At 35.0% G+C, this 27,933-nt stretch overlaps 1 protein-coding gene across 1 annotated transcript in view; it reads right to left on the bottom strand.

Moving 5' to 3' along the window:
• The window catches only part of CNTN5 (contactin 5), a 267,712-nt gene that overhangs the window by 187,969 nt on the left and 51,810 nt on the right, over nt 1–27,933 (bottom strand). Inside the window, exon 4 of the mRNA XM_062514906.1 lies at nt 24,876–25,051. Within this exon, the coding sequence (XP_062370890.1) occupies nt 24,876–25,051 (176 nt within the window). The remainder of the gene's footprint in view (nt 1–24,875; nt 25,052–27,933) is intronic.

The raw sequence follows: 27,933 nt of genomic DNA, 5'->3' as shown, positions 1-27,933 counted from the left end.
TTCCTCCTAAATGCCAGCATCATAAAAACATTTCCAAGTTATTTGAGTGCTTAGTTCTCTTAAGTTAGAATTGAATTGGAACTTATCAGAGATGTATGATGGGATGTATGTACAAAGGCTAAAAATCTTTTCTAATTAGTAGTGGATTGATATTTTTTTTATCTTAACACTGATTTCTAATGTGAAACTGATGGAAGAAACAAACTAGTCCTAAATCCTCAAAGTATTTTTTCCATAGTCATACTCTATTAAATTGCAATACAATCAGTGGTTTTTTTTGGCATACAATAGGAAATTGAAACACACTCATATATTTTAGTGTCTATAATCAAACTACACAAATAGTATCTTGGTATACATGACTATCATTAATAATGGTAAATCTATTGTATGTGAAAGGATATAATTTGTGTTTCATCACTTCACTCAACTATCTTATTATTTACTACACAAGGTTGCACTGCATTATTAAGTTGCCAATATCTTTTTAGGCAGTTTGAAATCTCTCCTCCTATAAAAATACTCGCCATGCTGCTCTGTTAGAAAAAGATGGTTTTTATTCTCCAGTCTGCACTTCTATCCCTTCGAAATAATAGGTGAATGGGACTATGATAGAATCATTATGATAAGGAATACTCAAACTGTTTAGCAAATACATAACACACTTGCCAAGCAAAGCTGTAAACACAGATTTGTCCAACAGTCCTGGAATCCTCAGTGGGTCATGAAGATGTGTAAAAATGTGCTGCTGGTGAAAGAATCCTAATGCATTTATGAGGCTTTGAATTAAACTCTTGAAGCTGGAGATGCAATGTGGGCCATAACAACTTCTGAGAGACAGCACAAACTAATTTTCTGAAGTTTGGAAATAACCATTGTAAAAATAATACACGCACACACACACACACACACACACATACACACACAGAGCTATCCCTATAGCAGGATCAAGAGGTCAAAGGCAAAGAAACATATACAAGGTAAAAAATACTATAATGGCACTTAAAGTAATACAGTGACCTCTCATAGGAGAACAGAAATAAATTATTTCAGAAAGTTTACCTTGAAAAATATTGATTTTAATACAATATAAATAGGGTTAAGTCCTTCAACAAACTACACTCATATATGCCAAATTTTTTTCATTAGTTTGATATTACTTTAATTTATCCTCCTCTTTTATTGGGGTGCATAATTTTCTAGTTAACGAAATCGTTCCTAGTCACTGGGATTACTGGAAAAATAAATGAAATTTCACTTTTATTTTCATAAGAGTTTTTCTAAAAGTGCCATTTTGTCATTTTATATTACTGTAATGAATCTCTCCAGAAGACTTATGATTTTCTGAAGCATTTTGCAGACAAAAACAGTGACTGCTCAGTCCTGTTGGATCTTATAGGCATTATCTTTCAGCAAAGCTGGCACAGATGCTCACGCTGTAGAGAAGGCATGTCAAATACTTTGGTGATGAAGCCAGAAAAAAATCTGTTTACCTCCTGCAGACTGCTCGATAGCTTTTTGATAAACTAGCTCCTGTCAGCCTTCTTCTTATGTAATGGAAAATGTAATTTCAAGAATCATCAACTTATGTAGTCTTTCATGAAATGTAATTTTTAAAAAAAGTTTAAATGTTTGAATAGATTTTGGTTAAGGACAAGTGTCTATTGCTTAGCCAGACTCATCCTAAGTGTTCACCTTAATGCATCTCAGGGACTTAAAAAGTCTCAGGGAGGTTCACAGACTTTACTGTGTCCTTGCTTTTTTTATGTTCTTGTGCAAATAAGAGAAGGAAAAATGTGACATGCTCAAGGATATAGATACCCAGGAATTTGAGAATATATTCCAAGGTTTCACACTGATGGTCTACACTAGTCAATTATATCAATGACAAAAAAATGCATATAATTTTTGCAAGGATTCTGAGAAGATTTCTGGTACCCTTCCACTGCTAAGTGGCAGGCGCACATATTTACTGTGAAATGATGACTTGTCATTCAGAAAGCAGAGAGCCAAACAACCTTTCAGGAGCTGTCATTCAGACTGATACTGAAACTATGTTCTTTGTCACTTGCTTGTGCAACATGAATATTTTTATGTGTCATCTGATTCCAGAGGATTTCACAAGACTCTTCCAAATATAAGTTCTCTACAGGTGAGTTCTAGCCTATATACAGAATCAAAATGGTTAGCTGGACATGGAAGGTCAAGCTTAGTATGTCTTCTGATTTGAGAGAAAACTTTAAGGTGTAGCTCAGAAAAAATGATGCAGAACATTTCTCTCAAGAAGGAAGAGTAGGACATCTACTGTAGGTGGATCACAATCTCATGTTTAGTATACAAATGCAAATTTGAAAAGCCATTTCACTACAGTGGGCTAAAATAATTACCATTTCTCCATACTCTATCTCACAGCAAATAAATTTGCCTACACTTACATTAAAATATGTAATGTTTCCAAAAGGTATGCCTACTTTTACTGGTCACAGGAGAAAAACAGTATTAAAAAGGGGACAATTGCAATTCCTTGAAATTTTTAATGTCATTAACTTCTGAAACAACAAGTGCAGTAGGCAAACCTTGTTTTTTCATGATCTCTTGCATGTTTTTTAATCTCACAAATCCTGGGATATGAATCTGTTATTCCATAAAGGAAGGATGGCAACTTCAGGGCATAGATCTTACGATCCTGTGATTCAGATGATTTGTAGGAATGATTGTCAGCTGCTAAGCAGGGAAGAACACACTGTTCCACCCATCAAGGTTCGTCGACATCAAGGTAGAAGGGAGAAATCAGGGAGAACGTGGATGCCTTTTTTTGCTTGAGACTGAATGTCTTTCCACCTGGAGCAACACAGTTGCTTTCATCTTTTGTCCCCCGTAAGGAATTGTGACCAACAGAGCCAGAGCTTTCATTGCAATTTGACCTTCAAATGCCACAGTGCCACAGAACCAGATGATGCAAATCCCACTGTGTAGATGTTTCTCTCTTTTACTTTATAAGTTTAAAAATCTGTCTTTCTTTTCAGGGCACATGTAAACTCAATATTTTAAAACTAACGCTGATATTTCTTGAGGATATTTTATGTCTTCTACCCCTTGACTGTACATTCAGCCAAATGCTGAGAACCTAAAGAGACAGCTTGTCATTTAGATATTCTGTCATATCAGCAAGCTCACAGGACTGGGGGAAAAATCTCCTACTGTGCTCATTCTTTATTTTGACTTTCTCCCCTAAACAAACATCAGTTGCTGAAACTCCTAATCTAACAGTAATTCTCCTCCTAACAATAAGTTCAAAAATCTCAAGATAGGTGATTAACATTCTATTTCATGTTATTCCGACAATGAAGGAATCAGACCACCTATAAATGAATTTTCTATATTTAATTCAATACACATAAAAGATGGAATTTATTCCAGCTTCTCTGCATAATCCAAATTGGTGTCAAAGTGCTTTCTGCCTGTCTCACAGAAAATGAAAATACATGGCTTTGTTTGTCTCTGGTATAAACTGAAAACATTGAACTTCACAGCCCTACCCTGAAGTATATTTCACCTCAGTTTAACAATACAGAGTGATACTTCTTGCAATACCACAGTCAAATTTATTTAATAGAAGGAGGGAAGCACAGAATATGGAAGTTAGAAAAATCAAAGGATCAGAGAATAATTCAGAGTGGAGTGGGCTCAGGAGGTCCCTGGTCACATTCCCTGTTTAAGTCAGGTCATCAAAATATTACACCAGGTTTCTTGGAATTTTGTCTAGTCGGGTCTTGAAAAATCTCCCAGGACAGACACTGCACAGCCTCTCTGAGAAACCTGTGCTACTGCCTAGCTGTTCTCACAGAGAAAATGTTTCTTCTCATGATTTTCACTCCAGTTTCTGCCTGTTTTCTCTTTTCTTCGTGGTAATCACCACGTTGAAAAGTCTTGTGAACCTCCTGGTAAGCACTGGGGAAATAATGCTAGGTCCCATGAAGCCGCCTCTGCTCCAGTATGAGCAAATCCAGCTCCCCCAGGTTCTTTTCAAAAGGCAAGTTCGTCAGCACTCACCATCTTGGTGGATTCCTCTGAATTCTCCTGAGCTTCCCACTGTCTTTACTGGAGGGACAAAGTATCAATCTGTCCTTTCAAGGAATAAATGGGTCTCATCAGCAGACACTGTTATCTGCTGAGTGTCCAAGTTCTTAATTTTCATCACTTAAACATTGCCATATTACCATATTAATTACTTAAAGAGCTTTTAAAATAATTTGAAATTATTATTGAAATAATGAAAAAGAAGTAATTCCTTGCCTCAACGGTGAAAAAAGAAAAGACTGCAATTTAGATACTGTGACACAGTCAGTCAGAATCTCTTAGTGCTAAAAGCATGAGTGTCTCCAACTTGGGTAAATGGGCACCCATTGATGTTAATAAATACAGGGATCTCTGAGGACAGTTGTGATACTCAATACGCCCTAGCAACAAAGTTCACTTCTATCGGACAAATTATATAATCTAATCACTGTGTTAGAGGCAAGAAGACACTATCTTTGTCAGCTTAATTTTTTCTCTCATTTGCATCAAGAAGAATTTTTACTGATATCTCCTCAAAAATCAAGCTGTGAGTCATACGCTTACTTTATTACGTTTGTGTCTAAATAATTTCTAGGCATTCAACACTGTCCACTGCAACAGTATCAAGACTAGGGCTTAAAATTTCTGGGTATGCAATCAGCTTTCGCATTGAAGAGGAAAACAACTTAGAAGTTGCTGCTCTTCACAGTGTGTAACTGCAGGACACAGGAACACTGGGTTTTGTCCACCTTTGAAACTGGAAATGCAGTGGAGCTTTGTGCAGAGATATGGTTCCAGCCTCCCTCTGCATGTGTCACCACATTCCCTACTCTGTATGCCTGTGAACAACTATCAGCAGTTCCAGCTAATTCTGTGTAATATTATTTCATGCTCATATCTTATGCAGCAACAAGATATCTTGCATTGCCTTTCCTATTTGGAGAACAGTAGGTGTGGATGGCCAAATTTGAGTCACAGGTATCCAGCCTTCAGCAAGTTAACTTTAATTTAGACTTGGAACTGGAGTCTGACTTTGGCGAAGAAACTTCTCCTTTCTCCTCCATAAAACTGTCATATAATAATTGAGGTTGGAAGGGACCCCTGGAGATTATGTACAACTGTCTGCCAAAAGCAAGGCTGGCCTCGATCAAGTCGCCCTGTCTGATCAAGTTCAGAATCTCTCCAAGGACACTCTCTGCCAGAAGACTAAAGTTAGCAAACTGCTTCTTGGTGCTGGAAAATTTAGGACTAAAATATAGGGAAAATCAAAATGAATTGCTAATATTTTTGGTAATATTAGTGGTCATTTACTTCATATCTAAATGTTGGAATCTCTTTTTTACGGTTAGACATGGCAAGGTTAGTTCTAGGGTTGTCACAGAGAATAAATCAAGTACCTAGTGTTGTTGACTGGAGAAGAGAAAACGTGAGAAAGCAAATTTCAGAGATCCTGTGAAAAAGATGGTATGTCAAAGTCAAGCAACCAATCAGGCTACATACCCTAAGGTATATCAATAAATCAAGATGTCATAATTGCTCCTAATGAAGGATCATTTATGAAAGTTTTACCTTTGCTTTCTTTAGCCAGCATTCAGCAAATGAATAACTGCCATATTTTTCCCAACAGATAATTCAAGAGTCAAAAATATGAAGGTATTTTTACAGATCTTCAGGTATATTAAGAAGTGATAAATAAGGAATTACCATCCCAATAATATTGTATAACTCCAGTGTAACATGAACCACACAAATTCCCAAAATCAATGTTTTAAAGTAGATACCTCTTAAAAAATGAAAAATATTAAATAGAAAGAAAAAAATGCACTTGTTCTCTAGACAAGTTCCTCCAATGGTTGTTTTATTTTTCCTGTCTGTGAGGTTGCAGCTTATACCCAATAAAAACCAAAAACTTTTAAGTTTCAAATGCTGGATTTTTTTGCTTCTTCATCTGCTAAATTGCAGTTTTAGTGTTTATGTATCAGTGTGCCAGTATCGTTCCAGTGTAAAACTAACAAAACATTTCTTTTTTTTTAGAACAAAGTCTGTTTTTCTACTCCTCCAAATCTTTCCCCATCCATCAAGATACTTTTTAACTTGTACACACCAGGGTATGCTCTCCAGGATGGAAAGGAAGATCAGGAGTCTTCATACTGTCAGTATGGAACAATGACCTTGATTTTTGATTAAGAATTCCAATAAAATGGAAGCTGGAATAATTCAAAATAATCATGCCCCTAGAATAGAAGTGCCATGGAGACACAGACTGTCACCAAGGGCTGATCCATATGGCAATGCAACTCATGAAGGAGCAACAAAGAGCAGCATCCTAGGAAATATTGCAACATATTCTAAAGCTTATATGTGCCAATAATACACGTCCCCTTTAATCCTTACAGACAAAAGAGCTCAGAGATCCTGACCCCTCTAAGTCTCAGATGGGAAATACTACAGATATATAACAGAAAAGAAAATAAACTTCTGCGGAAAACGTACAACTATTTTTTTCTCGTAAACTTTTGGGGTTCTTTTAAATTCAAAAAGGCTCTCTGTGTATGATTGAACTTCATGGGAAGATCTGTGTCATTTGGAATTCATGCAGGGTGGAAAAATATTTCAGTCCAGTTCCTTAACAATTTCTGTAGTTCTCCATCAGACTTAAAGAAGTTGTGATGACAGGCACATAATAAGTAGATTGTTATGTAGGAATACAAATAGGTGGATTTTTCTTGATATTCCTCTCACAGGACTAGAAAAGAGACCTTACAATCATTAATTCTTGGAAAATTTTTCGTATTATTTTCATGAAAGTCTTCATAAGAATCAGAGCGTTTAATCCAACCAGCTGAACCTGCCAGGAGGCAGTCTACTAAATACAAAATTTTACATCTCTTCAGTCAAGATCCTGAAAGAATCAAGGATTCATCTTCTGACGATAAAGATATTCAAGGTCAAATTTGTGCAGGAGGAACTGGTCCTTTGAAAGTTCTGAGTAACGTCGACATGCTATCTAAATCTCTAGAGAAGGACAAGTCATTTAAGATTTAATATAACAGAGGAAAATTTGGAGGCTAACAGCAGGCAATGAGCATTGCAATATTTTGCAAATTCTGTGGCTCATGTTTCCTTCACATTACATGTTCCTCTACCATAAGATCTGAATGTACTTCTAAACCTTGGAATCTGCCCCAGTTATCTGGCTCAGCTGCTACCTTATAAAACCTTGCACAAACATGGCCCAATGAACATAGGAGACAGTCAAGAGCATAAAAAATATGTCAAATAAACGAATCCTATATAGCAGGACATTAAGTATAGAAGTCTGGGAATAATGACTGGCTCAGAAATTACATTTTATACATATATGTACATGCACATATATATATATATACACATATATACACACATATATACACATATATACGTATACATGCATTTCTATATTCATATTTATCAGCTAGATAAATATAAAGCATATAATTTCATTTTAAATTCATATATATGTTTACACCTTGCTTCTGTGACATTTCCCTAGTTGATTAGCAAGAATTTCAACAGGAAGGCTGTTCACACTAATCTCAGCTCACACTTTAAAATCCAGACCCATGTGCTTACAGTGATATAGAAAAGCTTCAAACTACCAGTTTTAGTTGAGGTGATAAATTATAATATCTGAAAAAGTAATGTTATGCCATTGTATAATATATGCTGCAGGTAGACTGAAAAATCTGAGTTTAGATATTGAGATACCACAGGGAAGAGAATACAAAAATGAAAATATGTGTGCTCTGGTTACTACAGAGAGCTGGGTCACTACGTACTTGCTTTTTTTGAGAAAGAATTTGTAAGACATGGAGCTCAAGATCAAGAAAAAAATCCTCTGATATAAACCCAGGAAACATGTCGTGCAAATTCATGCAAATGGAATGTGGGTCCACAGCCCTTATGACTAGCAGAGATTTCTTTCTCATGATAGTTATGACAACAATGCATTGCAGTTCAGGATGAAAGGAAAATTGCTGCAAAGTACATTAAGAGCCTGCCTAGTGTTACTTTAATGTTCCCAAAGCTTCTACATTTATTTAATACCAGGGGGAAAGCACAGTTTGAACTGACGTTGCTTGAAAGAATAAACAACTGAGAAAGTATAAAAGCATAGTGCTTTTGTTGTTATTGGGGTTATTTGAAACATTTTTGCCTCAAGTTTCCTTTAAGATTTTTGGGTGTTTCTGCATATGAGCCGAAAGGGGGATAGAAGAGGTGTGAAAGAAACATAAGTTGGTGAAGAAATGATGCAACTTTTCCTCTCTAGTCATATTTGTAACAATATGTGGAAGAAGAGGGACTCTTTCTCTAAGGGTATCTGGTTAAGGTTCTTTCTCAATGCAGAAAAACATGGGGAATAAGTAATAAACAAAACATAGAGAGCAGTCATACGAACAAAACTTGGTTGACCACACTAACTGTTGAAGGCCAGTGAGATTGTAAGAACATTTATTCCAGTAAGGTTATCTGTCAGCAGATCTTGTCACCTGGGAAGGAAATGAAAGGAAAAGAGAGAAACCAGGAAAAAAAAAGAAAACAAAAACAAAAACAAAAAAAAAAACCCAAAAACAAGCAAACATCTAAGGAGACACACACCTGAACAAATACATTTAGAGAAAACAAGAGGAAACAAATCTCAGCTGTTGCACTAATTGAGGGACTACCAAAAAATCACAGGTACCATTTCCAGGCAGATCAACCTGGACTTTGCAACATGTAAGACCAGGGAACCCAGACAATCACAATTTACCCTGTTCCAGTTCCTCACAACCTTCACAGTACAGAATTTCTTTCTAATAACTAATCTACATCTACCCTTTTCCTATTTTCTCTGGTTCTACCACTATGGGCCCTGGTAGAAAGTCCATTATATCTTTTGTATAAGCTCCCTTGATATATGGAGTATTCTATTCTATTCTATTCTATTCTATTCTATTCTATTCTATTCTATTCTATTCTATTCTATTCTATTCTATTCTATTCTATTCTATTCTATTCTATTCTATTCTATTCTATTCTATTCCATTCCATTCCATTCCATTCTATTCTCTTGTAATGGGTGGGACTTAATGTCAAAAGTCCTTGCCTTGAAATTCCAGGACTCAAAAGATGTGAGAAGAGAAATTGCCAGTGTAAAACCAAGGCCAAATAGAGCTTTTGGATGAATCATTTTTCTACATGCCAGCTGTCATCAGATACACTGTCTCATTTACCACGTTTATATATTATCTCAAACAATTTGTTCTCAGTTTGTTGTGTTTGGCCTCTTGCAGAAAATATAGTAATGGAAAATAATATTCTGCCCTCTGACCCAAATCTAGAATGTGATAGAATTTGGGAGCACTTACAGAAGTGGTAATCAGTTTTCTGCTTGTACTCCAGTCATTTACTCACAGCTCTTGGGGGTAGAAATGACTGCAAAACTAGATGATAGCTAAGCTGACCTGAGCAGTACTTTAACCCTATTTTGTTTAAAAATGTATGTCCAGAAAATAGAAAACTCATCTAGCAAAGAAGTTCAGGGTGAATATCCTGGAAGTGCAAAATCAGACCAAACACACTGTTTCAAAGTGGAACTATTTTTCTGCTGTCTTACCTTTCTCTAGAGCACTTTAGTTTCTGCATGTTATTGCAAAATGTTTCCACTATTTTTGTTTAAATAAAATATATTGCAGTGCAATCTGCTTATGGAGTCTGAGATTGCCACAGTTCTTTCACACCTTCAACCCCTTTTGATCTTAATGCACACTCTTGAAATAAGAATGATGAGATAGCATCCACAAGAGTTTCCATGAAAAACGAAAAGAATGATTTATGTAAACTAAAACTGTTCTACTTTTACCAAGTAAATTATGCAAAGAACCTGCATAAAAGTAAATAGAAGTTTTATAAATCAAACCCTAAATGCCTAAATGCATTCCCATTTCAAGCAGTATTTTAAAGAGCTGAAGCGGAAACATCATCTTTGCAGGCATTATAATTCAAACAATGAAACTTGTAAACTTTTTATTATAGTCCTTTTTCAAAATGCCTATGTTTAATGTACAAAACGTTTTTATACTTTTCAAAACTTTTTCTATCAGACAGGTACAAACCATGAACGTAAAGTTGTTCCGGTAGGTACTTTACTTGTAGGCAATGTCAGTAAAATATATTAAAATCCACCATTTTTGTAATTACTTCCAACTTAATTTTAGGTGTCATATCACATAAATCTTTCACAGCCCTGGTATTTAGACCTTAGATAACTTGCATGAAATCAGCAAGACCCTTCTAATGGCAAAACAAGCTGTGGATACAAATTCTGGATTGTATGTTCCATTGATGTGATAACGAAGAAAACACAGAGATATGAGATGATCACTAATGATTTAGTTTGGGAACCAAGTTTCAAGACACTGCCTGTTGGCTTCCATCTTGAAAATCAATGTCACCGATTTCAGCTGTTTCCTTGGAACAGAGGAAATAATTATTAACACTGAAGAAACTTCCCTAATGTTCAAATTATTTGCATTTAAATCTGCATTTAAATCTCTGTCCACATATTTATTTTTACCAGGGCATTCCCAGGAATTTGTATGAAAAAATTACTCAAATAAAAAAAAAAATTCAGATAATATGGATGAATAGTTAACGTACAGGACTCATAGTGAGAAGACTTTTGGAAAAGGTTTTTGCAAATGCCACATTACTGATGGAAAATTGTTTTCATGATGTTTGTTTTCCTCTTCTTGAATTGTACAGGTTTTATTTATTTATTTATTTTCAGTTCAGGACCAAAGTCAGACATTTCATCCTCACTGGCTCAGGAGAATGTGCTTTCCAGCTACTTTGTGTCATGGTTACAGGGTTGGCCCACGTGTGCCAATATCATGGTGCTCACAATGAGCAGTGTATCGAAACCCCAAATGAGTTTGCAGCTCACAAACTGTTAATTCCCTTAAAGGTGACCCAATTGGTCAAACAAAATGATGGCCCGACCAAACTAATTCCAGTATAAATATTTCATTTCAGTATTAAGGTAGATTTGAGCAAACCCAGAAGTAAATCCTCTGGAATCTAAAACATTTACAAAATGAAGACTCACATTCCAGCATATTGCAGCAGTGACCTAGTTCACATGCATTTTCAGAGCAACTTTGCTTAAAAGACATCAGCCATAATTACTATCTGGAAAAAGGATCAGTTAAAGTGGATGAAAGCATTTTAAGACCATCAATAGTGAGACCATAGAATTCTATGACAAACATAATTTACAGATTTTTCAGCTGCTAAGCCACGAACAGTATTTCTTGCTTTTAGAAAACATTTGGTTTAGATTTTATGCATCAGTGACTGATTCACTTGCCTTGACTGTTTTTCATTAACTGAGACGAGAAAAAACAAGAAAACATAAATAATATCCTAGAAAACTCATCATACTTCAGGATACTCAATAAGATTAAAATAAAAAGAAGGAATAAAACTTGGCAGCACCAACTAACTGAAATAGACAGATGAATGCTGTCTTCATTGCAGTGAACTGCCACAGAGTGCTAGTCTCTGAATTGATAAAGTTTGAAGATAAGAAATCTTTGTAACTTATCTGGAAAGCTTGGCTATTAAAAAAAGAAAGCAGAATCATTATATATTTGACAGATCTTCAAATGTTTTTGCAGAAGTGAAAGAACTGCAAAACAAGCTTATTAGATAGGGTCACAAACAATTGGATGTACAAAACAACTGATGTCAGGAATTATTATTTTCACACAGTATTACTCCTAGAAAGATGAAATGCACAATTTTATGCACTAATATGTGTCTAAATGTAATGCTTAGAAAAACAGATGTACTCAAAAAAATTCTGTCTGGTGAGGATATCTCCCTTTTATTCTGCATGCAGGCGTCACTTGGTGTGTTCAGCTTGGAGAAGAGGAGACTGAGGGGAAAAACCCACTGCAGTCTGGAGCTTCCTTGAGAGGGGAAGAGGAGGGGCAGGCACTGATCTCTGCTCTGTGTGACAGTGACAGGACTTGAGGGAATGGCCTGAAGCTGTGTCAGGGGAGGTTTAGGTCAGGTATCAGGAGAAGGTTCTTCACCCAGAGCGGGTTTGGCCACTGGAACAGGCTCCCCAGGGCAGTGGTCACTGCACCAGCCTGACAGAGTTCAAGAAGCGCTTGGACAACACTCTCTGGCACATGATGTGACTCTTGGGGATGGTTCTGTGCAGGGCCAGGAGTTGGACTTGATGATCCTTGAGGGTCCTTTCCAACTGTGATTCTGTGTCTGCAATTCTGTGATAATGTGACATGCTACTTTAGAAGATAGTTTATTACTGTTTTGAAAATGGATGACAAGAGGCCTGTAGGAAAGATGGGAAGAGACTCATTTTCGGGAAGACTAGTAACAGCACAAGGGGGGATGGCTTTAAACTGTGAAAGGCAGCAGGTTTAGATTAGATATTAGGAAGACATTCTTTACTGTGAGGTTGTTAAGACACTGTAACAGATAAGTTGTGGATGCCCCATCCCTGGAAGTATTCAAGGTCAGGTCAGATGGAGATTTGAGAAACCTTGTCCAGTGAGAAACCTTGTCCCTGACAATGGCAGGTTTTGGAGCTAGGTGATGTCTAAGGTCCCTTCAAACCCAGCCATTCCATGTTTCTGTGATAAGACTATAAAAAGTCCTTAAAACACTCTATTTTCAAAATGCTCATTAACCCAATTCAGTGTGGTTTTTTTTACCTCTATTCAATTAATCATAGAGTATTTCAAGTCAGAACCATAAGAATCATAGAGTCCAACTCCGTGATTTATTTAAATTTACCTCAGAAAATATTTTCTTTTCATTTAACAAGGTACCTGCAAGGCTGTGAAAGTAAACATTTGAATTTCATTCCTTTTCCTTCAAGTTTCGACAAATTTTATGCATATTTTAGATCTATGTCTCCTAAAAATACTCTGTTCAATTTGGTCTCAAATAATGTGGGAATAATTTTGTATGGTAGTTTACTGTCTTTCTTAAATGGTCTTTGTAGACCATATTTCTCTGTGTGTTTTTGGTCTGATAAAAAATTCATTTAAAAACAGTCAGAGAATCCACAGGTTTTGCATTTGTCTTGTTTTTACTTTGTCTCTTCTGTTTCTAATATCTTTTACTCTACCCTCTTTAAGGTATATCTTTACCCCAGGGAAAAGCATGGATATGTACTACGGTCACATATTTAGGAGTATATTAAAAATAACAGGAAATAAAGGTAAGCTTCTGGGCTGCAAGTTTCACTGTAGGTCTGTGTGATAAGGCAGAATGTGCACACGTTTGTCATCAGGTCGATAAAGTGAACAAGGATGGTTTGTGGGCTGTGGAACTATTTAAGGAAAAGGTGTATGGAAGAGAGGGAGGGAGTTTAGGTGAACAGTGTCAGTTTCACTATGATTTCATATGCAGGCTTTCTTTCCTTATTAGATTATTTTCTTATAACTCCATACCAACAATTTAATAACTAGAACAGAATTTTAGAGACTTAGTGTCACAGTTTGCAGAAAAAATTATTAGAGGACATTACAATGGCATTTCTGTCCCAGTATTTTTTTACCATTCTTATGCATAAAAAAAGTTATTTAGTCTTTTTGGTTTTGATGGTACTGGGTCAAGTTTTGCCATGTCTATATATACATTTCATATAGAAATGAATTTCTTTTATTTGTAGTATAACATGGTACAAAGTCAAATTTGAAGTACTGAAACTGCTGTAGAACTACTTTATTTCACTATAATAAGATATTCCTAAATGTATAAAAATGTATAAAAACCAATTTGATTTTATTAAAAAAATAAAATCATTGAGTCCAAAATATATTGGTTTGGAATTTTACCATTAAAGAAATTTTTAAAAAGTAAATTTTGTACTAAGGGAAAAAGAAGTGCTTAAATCTCCTGTGGAACTAGTATGTTTGTATTTAAACATCCTTAATTCACATAGTACAAAACTCTGTATATTTTAGAGAGCTTTGACCAATATATACAGCAAAGATCTTTATCCTGAATGCTATCCCAGTGACTCAGAGTGAACTGCTGGCAACTGTGTTTGACAGGATAAAGTACTTAAAGGATTGGCTTTTCTATTGAGACTGTCACAAGGCAATTTTGAATTGAAAAGACTTTCTTTCATTCCACTAGCTATGATTTTCTTACCAATATTTCTGTTCAACTTTTACATTAATGGACATATTTTATCCATGATAATGTCACTTTTTTTAGCAGATTTGATTTTAATGAGGTAACGACAGCTTTAAGACTTAATTAAAAATTGATGGAGGTTCCAATTCCTGATATCAGAGTACTACATGTTACCAGACCTTATATAACCAGCTCTGAAACAAAGAAAAATTTTAAAAGAGTTCTTTCTCCCATTTGTGGCACATCATGGCTAGTGATGATCATATGATAAGGTTTTGTCTATTTCTCATGCTCTAATTTCAACAGAGCAATAATCTTTCACTTGTGAGCCATAAAGGAATATAGTAGGCAAGGACAGGGAAAAAAGACAGTGGAATTCAGAAAATATGAGCTGAATAAAGGCTGACTTAAAATGTCAAAGTCTTGCAGTCACTAACCAAAATTCAGAGTTAACCTCTGTTAAATATGAGGATGGTTGAAATCTCAGAGTAAAGTAAAATGTTTATAAATGAAAAGTATTTAAATAGAAATTTCATTCCAGGAAGAAATGTATCCAAGGGGCACCTGTTTCTTATAATGTCATCTGTACTAATAATAATTTAAAAGAGAAAACACTGAATTATCAGTAGAAGTCCTTACTCAATATACTGTAAATTTGTCATTCAATGATTTGTCCCAGTTTGCATTGGAGAACTAATGGAATGGCAGTTTAAGTTATTTAAATAATAAAAAAAATCTATTAAAAAAAAAACATTCTGCCAATGGATATTTGTACTGTCAAGAAATCCATCCGATTTTATAAACACCAAAGGTACTGTGATTAAGATGTCAAAATCTTCCATTAGAAGATTCTATTTTAGTTACTCTCAGTTCTAGTTTAAATATAGTAAGTGTCCATTCAGTGACTTAAGGACGCAGCAGGTTATGGAATGAAAAATATGTTATAGAAGGTGTTGAATAAGGACAAGGAAGGAAAGAGACGTTAGGAGCCTGGCAGTGGGAAATGTGACACAGAGGATCTGCAGGCAATTAAGCAAAATGAGTACATGGAGACTAAAATAGAGGTAGAAAGATGCTACTATCCTTGATCAAACAGATGTTTTCAGTAAGTAAGGAAACTGGAAATGGGATCAGTAGCCTTACTGATAGCAGGAGAGAGAACAGAAAACAGATGCAGGATTGAGATATGATTTATACAAAGTCTGAGAAAAAAATTGGTCAGTGTGATGAAGAGGAGAGTGATCAGTTCTGGCTCCACTAAGCACTTGGGAAAAAGCATCCCCCTTTGAGCTCAGACACATTCCCCACATTACTAGATATTTTACATGAATCTCTCCTGTCGTAGTTTTCCATTTATAAAAAGGAGATAGTAATAATTACTCAGTTCACAGGAACATTGTTCATGAAGCACTTAGATTCTGTAATGATGAGCACCATAAAAAGCTTCTGAGGAAATTAATTTCATCCTCAGAGTAGGTTTTGAATAGTCTGAATTAATGAAGGCAGGGAGCTGTCCACTGAACAGTAGAAAATACAACACTGTTCAGTAAGTGTGCAGTAATTCTTCCGTGACTTGGAAGAGTCTAGTTGGTCTAATATGAAAAAGAAAAAAAAGGAAATATAAAAAGAAAAATAAGGAAAAATAAAGAAACAAGAGGGAAAAAAAAGATTGTGAGACTATTTTATATTTCAGGACTCCAGCATCCCAGGCACAATTCAGAGTGCATAGACAATGATAAATCCCTCACCTAGTAGCTTGGATTTTCAGCATGCAACTCTAATAAAATTTACTTTAAGATTTAATATGTAGTTAGACAGCATATAAATTCCTGACTTAATACATTTTCTTTTAATTAGTGTGTTAAGTATGTGGGTGGGCTCAGGATTTACATATTTATAGAATCCTGAAGACATTTTTACATATTTGCATGCTTGATGAGATATAGGGCTGAAACCACATTAAAAGGTTTGTTTGGGGGATTTTTATTGTTTAGCTCTGTCTATGTGTGCGTGTGTTTGCATATGGAGACAGGTTACAGTACATTTTATAGAAAGGATTTGCTTTTTTTAAAAATATACACACCATATCCTCTGAAAACAGCCTCTAACATCTGACATTTAAAAACAGTGAGAAGAAGTTGTAAACTGCTAGATGCTGATGATAGACATAGCAAAACTACCCAATCTCACAGAATTTAAGAGTATCATGTTACAGAATTTGAAATTATCATCTCATGGTGGTTATCTGAAAAAGCTTTGGATGTTATCATTGTCATTGGTGAGTATGTATTTTTGGAATTTATTTTGATTTTATTCTCAAAAAAATTAGGAGAAATTGCAAATCAAAAGTTATATTACCATGTGCATGATTTTGAAAGCAAAACATTATATATATAATATATGATATTATATATATACATATATATACATAATTGTTCAGTTGAGAACTTCCACATTGACAAAACTTCCCATCTTAGCAGCTTTTTTAATTGAGAGTCGTTTAATTAAGAAAACATCAAGAAAGACAAAAGACAAATTTGCCTTGGAATTGCACACTTTTGTGAAACTTAGTCACTGAAGCACTAAAATTCATTAAGAGAACTCATGGATGTTGGTACCAATTTGTTTTAAATCTGGATTTACTCATACATTTTTGTCTTCTTCCATTCCCAAAGTAAATGCCTGATTTTCTCTTACTGGTATCTCATGCTTCATATGGAAATTGAAGTAGAAGCTTCTCTGTCCTTATAGAAAACCAAACAGAGGAGACTATTGAAGTTGGGGTTGTATATAGATCAGCTTTAATTCTATCCCATTAGCTTTTCTTTTTAATTTTTAGTAATCTAACTAAAAACTTATTGGTATTCTTTTCATTTCCTTTGATAGGCAAACTCAGCTTGACTTCTCCTAATTCTCATTTTATCCATGTGTTTCATAACCTTCCAGATGTTTTCTTTCAGGATCAATCTTCTTTATTCACTGTAGGCTTGTATTCATAATAACACTCATAGCACTAATAACACCTTTTCAGTGTTGTTAACCCACAGCTCAACTCTTTCCTAGGAATTTTCCTCCCTGAGTTCCAAAGTGTCATCAAAAGTGACTCCAGTGCTTTTATAGAGTGCAGTTTCTAAATCAGTGCACTCTTTATAAAAAGAGTGAAAATCCTAAATCCTAAATGCCCTGTCCACTTCTCTCTTCTTCCCTCCCAGGCTTGTGATGCTTTTCCTTTGTACTCTCACAAGTACCTGTGCCCCTGCACATATAAACAGAAGAATAACCAGTTAAAACCACTTTATCTTTCAATGAGACCAGGAGCCTGATCTGTTTCTCAGGAAAGCCGTAATACATATGTATCAGGATAAAAGAGGGAGAAAAATGAGGGCAGGAATGTCATGGTAACACTACAGACACCGTGCAAGAAAGTTCAAGTAAAACTTTTCATTTGAAAGAAGTTGCAGTAGTGCTCACCACGATATGCTGCACCTGGAAGGATTAAGTAGAGAGATGACACAGTAATTTCCAAAAGTCAGTCTGAGCTAGAACTTGTAAGGGAAATTTAGAAAGTGTTGTCTGCTCTTGGCACAAAATTCTCCTCCAACCTTTTAAAATTTCTCCTGTTTACTAATGCTACTGTTAATTACTGTCATCTATTTTTAAATGCCAAGTCTAATGATTCATTAGCGTGATAGATTAGATTGTGAAAGATAGGTGATTTAGGTTATGGGCAGGTTAAACACCAGCCTTCCAGTCCTGCAGAGAAACACTCAATGTTAAAATGAGAAGTCAGTAGATGTACTATGCATCTTTAAATTATTGCTGTAATTACATTTCAAACTGTGTCTCTCTACATGACTGACTTCTATCAATTCTTCCAAAGAACAAGAAATATAAAATGTATTGTTTAAAGTACATTTTCAGAGTAAAAGACTAAGCAGAACTTAAACCTCAGAATATATTTTTGGCATCAAAACATATGTAGCAATAAATTAACTTGACAAGATAAATAAAACTCATTTCCGTTTGAATACCTGGAAAGAATCATAACTTTTTTTGGTGTTGGATCAATATAGGGATCAATAAGACTGAAGTTATGTCTATGTGCAATTCAAACAGACGAGATAATAAATGTTACTCAATGAAGTACATCCAGAACTGTTACCCCTTTCTGATGCCAGTAATTTATCCTAATGACTATCAAATCTGTACTCTATTGATGTATAATCCCTAATCAGGGCTCTGACCTCAAGTTTTCATACCACCTTCATTCTAATACTATCATGCAAAAGAATAAATGTTAATTTTATTTAAGAATAAGAGTTTTGTTGTGTTAGAGCTTCCTGCATCTTGTTTCTCAATGTTTCCAAAATATCCCTCTCAGGTTGAGGTAATATATGATTTCACCACAGAAAATTCAAGTGGATGAAGTTAAGGATTAAGTGAGTTGTTTCCAGGGACAAAGAGGAACCAACTTCTTTTGGGAGAACAAGGAAAATCATATATCTTTGTCTTTCAGACAGAGATTTGTCTATACTAGTATAGTGAAAGGTATCAAGAAATAATCTCCTACATTGGATTTTCATCATGGATAATGTCACTGTGTTGGAAAAGTCCATGGTATTCTTTGGTGTGACCGTAGCCTTCTCAAGACAATTCTTGTCACATTTTGGGTGTTAGCAGACTTCACTAGGAGCCATTCTTAAAAGAGTTTGGAAGTACTCTGTGCCTTGGAAGGTAGAAAAGTTTAGAATTATGGTTGTGGACCTTAATATATGGTTTCTCTTAGTGCTAGGGAATGCTTTACTATCACAAAGAGTCCCTTTTGGAACTGACAGAATACTGTTTTGAGATGACAGACAGAAGATGAAAGAATTTCCCCACTCTCCTCTTATCTTCATTAAAGAAAGCACAGGCTTTTGTACATAGGAAAGGACTGTTTCCTTTGCTCTTTAAGGTGATCTAATGGAGAGGCAAGGTAGTTGGTCTTTAAATGCTGATGTAGTTATGGAAAAATGGAAATCAACTACAATTTTCAGACAGCTCCAAAAGCAGAACTGAAGGGACAGAAACACAGAGCAAGTCTACCAGAGCTGATCTTATGCTATTATAGACAAGATGCTGTTGATAGGGTCAGGAGACCATCTCTAAAGGCATACTGTGGAAGGCAAGTTCCAGGAAAAAAAATAATTTATTTTTTTCCAAAGCTTTCACTGGTTACCACTCCTGAATACAGCTGAACTGCTAGACAGTTTACTGCTTGGCAATACTCAATGATTTGTTTGGAAATTTGAATAACAGATAAAATTAATTAATTTTGGCATTCTCTCAGAAAGAGTGGGTGCTGTTTTCACAGTTTTAGGTGAGCTGCTTATTTTATTGATTTCTCCATACTTGCTTTCAGACTTGTATTTACCTATGTAAAGCAAGGTTGATGGCAAATTTTCACTGAAGATTCACCATAGCCATGACGGAGAACCAAAATCCATCTTTTCCAACAGGAGAGCTTTGAGACATGCTGCTTAAAATGAGTTGCAATGAGGTCTGCTATTTTTAGTTCCTAAAGTTTATTATTATAAGGTATTTATTCACTTTAAGAAGAAAGAATCAAGAAATGAATGACAGAAGGCTTAATTAAACCTATTATGCTCATGTCATAATGACACTGGCAACAAATCCATACAGATTGTTACAAATCTTCCTTCAGGAAGCCTCATGTTTAACAACAACAAGGAGTTTAAGCATGTGCTGAATTTTAAGAACTTACATCACCCCATCAACTTCAAAAGGATTATGCAGATACTTTAAGATGAAATGCTTTTTTAGTCTAGAGACAAAGTTCCTAGCATTTTGCACCACTGAACTTGGTTATATTAGTCGAATATTTCTATAAACAACAAAGTATCACCACAGCTAAAATTAAAATAATTATGTTTCCCAGACTTCTGATATGACTGAAAACTTAATTTCTTCAGCATTTTTATATGAAGAATATATATCTTTCAATTATTTTTTCTGATCCTTTTAATAAAAGAAAGGGCTAAATTTGCAGAATTTTAAAGTAGATATGTGGAAGTGGTTTGAAAATTTATGTGGGAAAGTGTAGCTGGAAACAACAGCTGGAACTGTTGGTGGAGTTTGACAAATACACATTCATTTCACATTCACTGAATGACACTCTTCATTTAATAAATTATATAGTGATAAAATGTGAACGTTTCTAGATAAAATTTACTTTTTCTGGCATTTACACATGGTTTTCAGGTGTCTTTTAATCATATATTTTCTAAAGAGAGCTTACTGAGATAATGAAGAAAACAATAAAAAAATTTTGTAGGGCAAGTCACTGTTGTAGGTTTAGCTATTCTTACCTGACAAAGTAATACTCTTCACAGATCTGTGATGCTCTCAGAGCAAAGCAGTCACAGACTTAAAAGTTTATTACAGGATGATCAGGAATACTTTTGAAAGTGAAAGTATAACTACTTGCATTTTAATTTCTTTTCTCACTTCAGTTATCACTTTTTGTTTATAGTACCTAAAACTTTTTAGATTGATATTGTTTAGAAGAAAATGTTACTATTGTAATGCCAATTTTAGATTCTGTGTTTTCTGTAATGAACATGAGAAACAAAGGCTTTTCTCAAGTCTAGAGGGTTTAAATAAATCAACTCTTTAAAATTAATGCTAGGAAATTACGAAATATACCCAACAAGGTATCCAGGGAGCATGATGGCAAGAAAGAAACATAGATGGTTGAGCTCATTTCTTAGTATGTGAAGTCAATTAAAAGGCTGACAAAAGTGTTCTGTGGTAGAATAGGAGGTGTGCAGGCTGTCTCCTCATGAAGTTATTGATTTATGTGTCTGCATGGTGGGTGACTTCTTACTCTGTATATCACTGGTCAGTCATTGTAGATCATCCATTGGAAAAGGACATTTAAATTGTATCTAATCAATACCCTTCTCTGTAGATTAAAGGAAAAAAAGGCAGATTTATTAAAAGTAAAAAGGAAATGGTACAAGGAAGCTAGTGACAATTGGATTAATAAAATTGCAATGAGGAGTTTCATGAATGACAGGTGAGAAGTTATTTTCCCTTACCATTTCTTTAGGTTTTTAGCCCAAGCTGTAAATATCACTGGGATGGTAGGCTTGTGAAATGTTGAATAATCCACAGATAAGGAAAAGCAATTTTTTTTGGTGTGAATTAATGGAATGAAGAGATTGTACATGTGGCAAAGCTAAGCACAAAGTGCACCTGCTGTTTTAGCCAAAGTTATTAGGACACTGTTCCAAAGACAAGCTGTGGAAACACATACAAAAACATGCAGTTATTTTGCACTAAGGCAGGTAGATTTAGTCAAACTGAAATATATATTTCTTTTTTTCAATTTTGCATTAAGTTTTTTTTTATTGAAAAAATATATTTCTAATTTAATTTACAGCATGCAATAGCTTTCTCTTTTGTTGTTGTTGGCTTGCTTTCTTAAAATACCATAAAGCAGCATGACCTTGGGCATGAGACATTATAGGAAATGCAAAGAAGAAAAAAAAAAAGAGAACTGTTACTGTGTTTAAATCTTCATAATTATTTTCTGTGACAGTTTAAAATTTCAAGCAATTCTTTAACTGCGCATAACTGGTCTTCCAACTTTGCCCCATAAAAATGACCAGCAATAAAGTGGGCTATTTCACGTATTATATCTCTAAACATAAGCAGAGTAAAGTACACTTTATATATCTTTCTCTTTCAAATCCAAAGACATAATATATGTATTTCAAAGTATTTCCTATTTTATCTGTGCACACATATGCAAATGATTCAGTAAGCATTTATATTTGCAATTGCATCACCAATGCTGAATGACATGATAACAACCATAGCAACTGGGCTTTTGGCCATGGGATTGGGAGACAACTAAGAGCCAGGGCAATAAACATGCTCTCCTTTTTTGGGTTCCATGATATTTTTGCATAGGCAACTTGGAGTACACACTTTGTCTGTAAGATAGTGTCAAAGGCCTTGGTTGACAGTCCCTGCTCTATTTTGAGCTGCATATCATTTCTGTTTTTAATTAGAACAACTTTCAAATTGCAAAAATGTAATAATTTTTCAGAGAGGTGCAATCCACACATTCAATGAACCTAATTTTTGTTTTTTTTTTTTTTTTCTGTGAAAGTGGTAAGTTTCTAAAATTTTGGAATCCACATCCATGGTTTTCAGGGACGAAAGGGAAAATAAATGTCATTATGCATAGCTCTGTATCTCTTAGTCAGAAATGGCTTGGTTTGTCTTTGGGATTATAGATTACCCTTCAAGCCATTAGAGCTCAGTAAAACTGTACAGCCAATTACTTTAACTACTTTAAGGTTAGGACATTTCCTTAAAAAATCTATTCCAATGCTTTACTTTCTGTCTTACTGAAATCATCTGGACACATGCAGTTCAGGTGTTAAAAAGAAATAATTCACAACAAAAGTCATGAGGCACTGGAAGAGGTAGCCTTTGAATCTGACTTACAATAACTTTTCAATGATATAAGCTTTTGATACATTAGTACAAGTTTACAGTGCAGTAACATTATTCAATTTTATTCAATTTAAACAATATTAAAATCTGAGATGCTGCATAATGCAAATATTATTTCAACATTAACACCAACCATTCAAGATTAGGAAATTGAAGAGGCATTAAAACAAGGGTGTAAGAGAGAGTATCATGCTATGTAGAAATAGAGCTCCAAATACACATTGAACTTGAAATTGCCCTCATGAACAAGTTTCTCACAAGCTTCTAAAAGAACTTCAAGCATTTATTACTCTATCATTTTGAAAACATTCTTATGTCCTTATAACAGGCTTTTCTCTCCTTCAAGTCCTGCAGCATTATTTACTACAACTCAGCACTTCCAAATAACATCATTCTGCCATTAAACATTCCTAAGAAACTTTTATTACAGTTTCCAAATACTTTAATGAACAGAAATCACTGCAAAAGTAGGTGTGTAAGGTAACACAAACTTAAAAATCCAATGAAAATAAAGCCACTAAACTGAGTATGGTTTTTTGTTTTGTTTGGGTTTTTTTGGTTTTTTTTGGTTTTTTTACTTTACATAAATTTGTTTTATTGGAGGAGATAATATTGTAAGTACATGGGGGCCTGAATTGATTGTGAATGTAGCTATTGCAATTCATAGGTCTTCTGTTATTTGAGCTCCAGATCTCACTTACCTTGTTTGTTTATTTGTTTGTTTGTTTTTAATGGGAGGTTAAATAGCCACCTCTTAGCCTTACTATTGAGATGGGAACAGAAATCTGAGGTTCAGACATCTGGAACTATATGTTTGTTACCAGTGCTTGGGTTCTCTAACCAAGAGATTTGTTGTGGGATAAAAATGCAGCAGAACTTTCTCAGAAGTTACATTTAAGATGGAAGTCCAGTAATACCATGACACCCTTGTGGTGCTTAGAGTTTTAAACATACTGCCCTGACATGAGCAAACTTTGACTAATGTCATTATTCTTCCCAGATATTGCCATGATCTCCTACAAACACCTTGATGGAATATGCGGCAGATAAGAATTAAGCAATAGATTTAAGAGGTCTGACTCAACCAGGGAGGATTAAGGGAGGATCAGACCTTACACCAGATCTGCTGAGTTCTTGATAACACCAGCTGTGTTAGTAGACATGCAGATGGCAACTTCTCCTTAAACCCACTGTTCCAGCTGTGGCTAAATAAAGATCTGCCTCAGGTTTCATGGTAATGTCTTATTTTCAGTGGATCTGAGAAACTAAGATGGAGTTCTTTTTGCACTCCTCCTCTTGAAAACCACCCAGGCAGGATTTATCTAGATAAACTAATAAAATTATGTTGGATGCCTTCCTGTAAAGTGCTGAAGGAAAATTAGGGTTGAAGAGAAATCCTGGCCCTGTTTGGGGATGCTGGGATGTTTGAAACAGAGCATGCTATTGATAGACCATAGCTTTTACTTGTGATCATGAACTATAGATAGCTTCTGAAAAATATATTGCAGTGAATGTTTTCAAAAGCTAAGACATTTTTGGTTTCCATTAACAGCTATAAAAACCTCTTCAGTTTTATAATGTATGAAAGTACATTGAATACCTATGCAAAAACAAGGACATTATATATATATATATATATATATATATATATATATATATATATATATATACATTTAAGAAATAGTTAGAGGCGCAGACTATCCAAGAGATATATAGGCACTTTATCTCATTCTATTCCTAAGTTTACAGTTCTTTATTTCCTGCTCAGAGAGTGTGGCAAAATGATGGATGTTTCAGGAAACTAGCAATGAGTGAAATGCATCACTGCAGAGTATTCAAGTATGCCATTAAAGTACAGCTTTTGGGATCATGTGCTAGACTTATTTTCCCCGATGATTCTATTTTAAAAGTAACAAGTCTAGAGAAAATAATTCTCTTCTACTAAGTATTTTATTTCTAATTTTGACACTCTTGCCCAACAATGTCAGTGTCACTTGCATAACATATTCAAATTCCAATTTAGTGCCTTATCAAGCAACGTAAAGGTCTGATTTATCAATATTATATATATAAAAAATGTTACTCACATGCAAACTGAAGAACAGCCTCTCTGCTTAAAATACTGCCAAACATGTTGGTAGTTAAACATTGATACTGTCCAGAATCTTTCATTTCACTGGGATTGCTGATGATCAAACTTCCTTCTATTAAACTGAAGCGATAATCACTTTCAATGTCGATTTCGGTTCCATTTCGAAGCCATCTTAGGGAAAAGAAAACAAAATCTACTAGAGCATTTAATACCCATGTGAATGTGTCAAGCTTAGGATACACAATCTGACACCAGCTCCAGCTGTAATAATGAGGCCAACTATTCAAATATGTTCTGTGCAGGAGCCCATTACTCTGCCAAAACTTGAAAACAAAAACCACAAGCAAAACCCAGTCTTCAACACCTGAAGTAAAAGGATATTCCTTGCTTTGCCTGTGCTGAACGAAAATGAGAATCTCTTCTTTTTATCTAATATTTCCCCCCCATAAAAACTAATGTTCACAAGGGTTTAAGACTTGAAAATTGCATAGCAGATGCATCCTTTGTATAAAAAATAGGAATTTTACTGTGCTTATGATAATCAAAGTTTTAATTCATATTATATCATTAAGGCCTTAGGCCCAGCTGAGCTTACAGGTAGCAGAGCTGTGTGCACTGCATACAAACAAGGAAACTTTTTCCCCATTCTTTCAGCATTTCATCTTCTTAGCCCAAGAAACAGATACCTCATTTAAATAGGAGAGAGAAGAGCAAGACCTGTGAAGAGCAGGGAGGTACACTGGTGTACATAGGCTGTTAAACAATGTAGGATTCTGGCAACAGACAAAGGCAAAATAATATCAGCTCAATCAGTATACACAGAATTCAAAGACTGGAACAGAAGACTGGAATTAACTGCTGGGTGGCCAAGAGCAGTTCCTGGCAGTTGCTAGGTACATGCAAACTAAGATCAAATAAGCAGTCTGAATAGGGAAGGCTAAGTTAGGGGGGTGTTTGGACGTGGAATAAGTCTAAGCAGTAAAATCAAGCATGAGAGTAAAGATAAAAAGGAAAAAGCCAGGTTGTAGGAAACATAGAAAGTATCCCAACTGAGGCAAAGTTTTAAATAATTCCTGAATAAACACTTATTTTTATGAGGTTTCAGAAGTAACCTAAGAGTCTCATAATTCTTCAGTTGTGCAAGAGGTTTTATGGGTTGGGTTTCCCACCTATCCCAGGTATTGTCTGACAAAAATTTGGCAGACTCATCTCAAAAGCAGAAAACCCTGTATTAGTCCTCCACTGGCTGCAAGAGAAAATATTTTGTGCAGTATATTAATAGACTTCAACAGTCTGGAATAACCTCTTGTAGGTTTGCGTGGGTTTGCAGTTGCTGAATTAAAGAATGACAACCACACATGAGAATTTTAGATTTGCTTTGTTATTAAAGTGTAATTGCATGAAACTTTAAGAGGAATGCAAGGAAGAGATAAGCAGTGTAAACAGGGTATAATTATTATAATGCCCAGATATTTCTTTAATTACTCTTTCTCTGTCATTCTGCAACTTCAAAGTTGGCTTGGGAAATTTCCAGGAACTTGCAGCTTTGCCAGAGATCAACAAGGACTGGAAGAACTTGGCAACGTTTAGACTCCAGAGGCAACTTTAACAGAGCAAAATAATTATCAATTCACCCTATCTTGTTAGCATTCATGGTGAATGGGGTACAGAGAGCAGAATTCAGATGCAGCAGTGGTGAATATTTCTTAATCCAAAGGTCAGAATTGTCAGAATTTGGATGAACTGTGAATCTGCTATTTGTCCCCTCTTTTCACAATTAGTCTTTTGATTGCAGAGCACATCTGCTTCATTGAATGTAAGAAATGAAACAGCATTGACAATTTAGTTACATTTTAAGAGATAGCAGGGGAAGTTTGGTAGGATTAACTATGTTTTTTAAAGAGATTCATTCACAGAAGAGGTAAAAGGTAATAAGTTTTTAATTTGAACGATTGATTATTAGTTTATATTTTGAATGAAATCAAAACAAAAGTTAATGTTTTATATATATCCTTGTCTATATATGTGAAATATATAATGCAAAAGTAATTGATCTTGAATGGAAATTTAGATAGGGAAAAAGAAAAAAAATGCATGTTTTGGCATTTCCAAATGCAAACTGCCACAAAATTCAGCTAAATTTGCTTTTTTTCCTTTAGTTTCATTTTCACTTACTTTCAATTAAAAAAAAAAAAAGTGTTTTTTGAATTCTACCTCAAAACTTTGGATCTTGATATTTACCCGGCTCTATATTTTGGGGTCCATCCTGAGGGATTGTATTCCACTCATATAATCTATGCTCTTTATAGGAAAAGAAACACTGAATTGGGTGACTTTTTTTCCTAGGTACCCTGACTGATCTGGAAGGACAGAACCCAAAATAAAACACTTCCAAGGTCACCGGTTGTTAAGAAAACTCAGATACATTTTTTTATTGACTGATAACATTTCAAAATACTATAATCTGTCTTAAGCAGACAAAAATAATTTTTAGAAAACTTTTTTTCAATTGCCTTTTCTAACAGGAAATTATACTGACAAAAAGAATTACTACCAGCTTATGTGTGCCCTAAGTAAAAGAGTACCTGCAGTGTTTCACAATCAGTGAAAGTTGTGTAGGTAAATGACATCTCAGGGAATTCAACACCTGCTTGTAGCTCAGTAACACTGCTGACCTATGAGATCCCACAGGAATTTTGTCAATGTCTGTACTCCTCATCCAAGGGACTGCAGTTACCTTCTTCATTGTAAAGGCCCTGATTTGTGATGCTAAAGTATGATTTGCAGAAATGCTAAGCACACAGAATCAGTTTATCTCAGGGAGTTATTCACTAAAACTATGCCTCAAAATACCTTAATGGCTGAAAGTCAAGAAAATAAAAATTGTTATTTCAGGGTAGTGTTATGACAAAGGTAAACCAAACTCTTTGAAAGGAAGAACACCTGAAATGATGTGTTCATTCTCCATTCTATTAAAACAAAGTCATGCCCAGGAACAAAAAAACAATTTGTAAATGGGTTATGAACACTGGGTCACACATTCCACAGACTAA

Source organism: Cinclus cinclus, chromosome 2 (genome assembly GCF_963662255.1).
Source record: "Cinclus cinclus chromosome 2, bCinCin1.1, whole genome shotgun sequence".
Classification (NCBI taxonomy): domain Eukaryota; kingdom Metazoa; phylum Chordata; class Aves; order Passeriformes; family Cinclidae; genus Cinclus; species Cinclus cinclus.
Note: the sequence above shows the minus strand (reverse complement) of the source record. Positions and strands in the feature narration are given on the sequence as shown.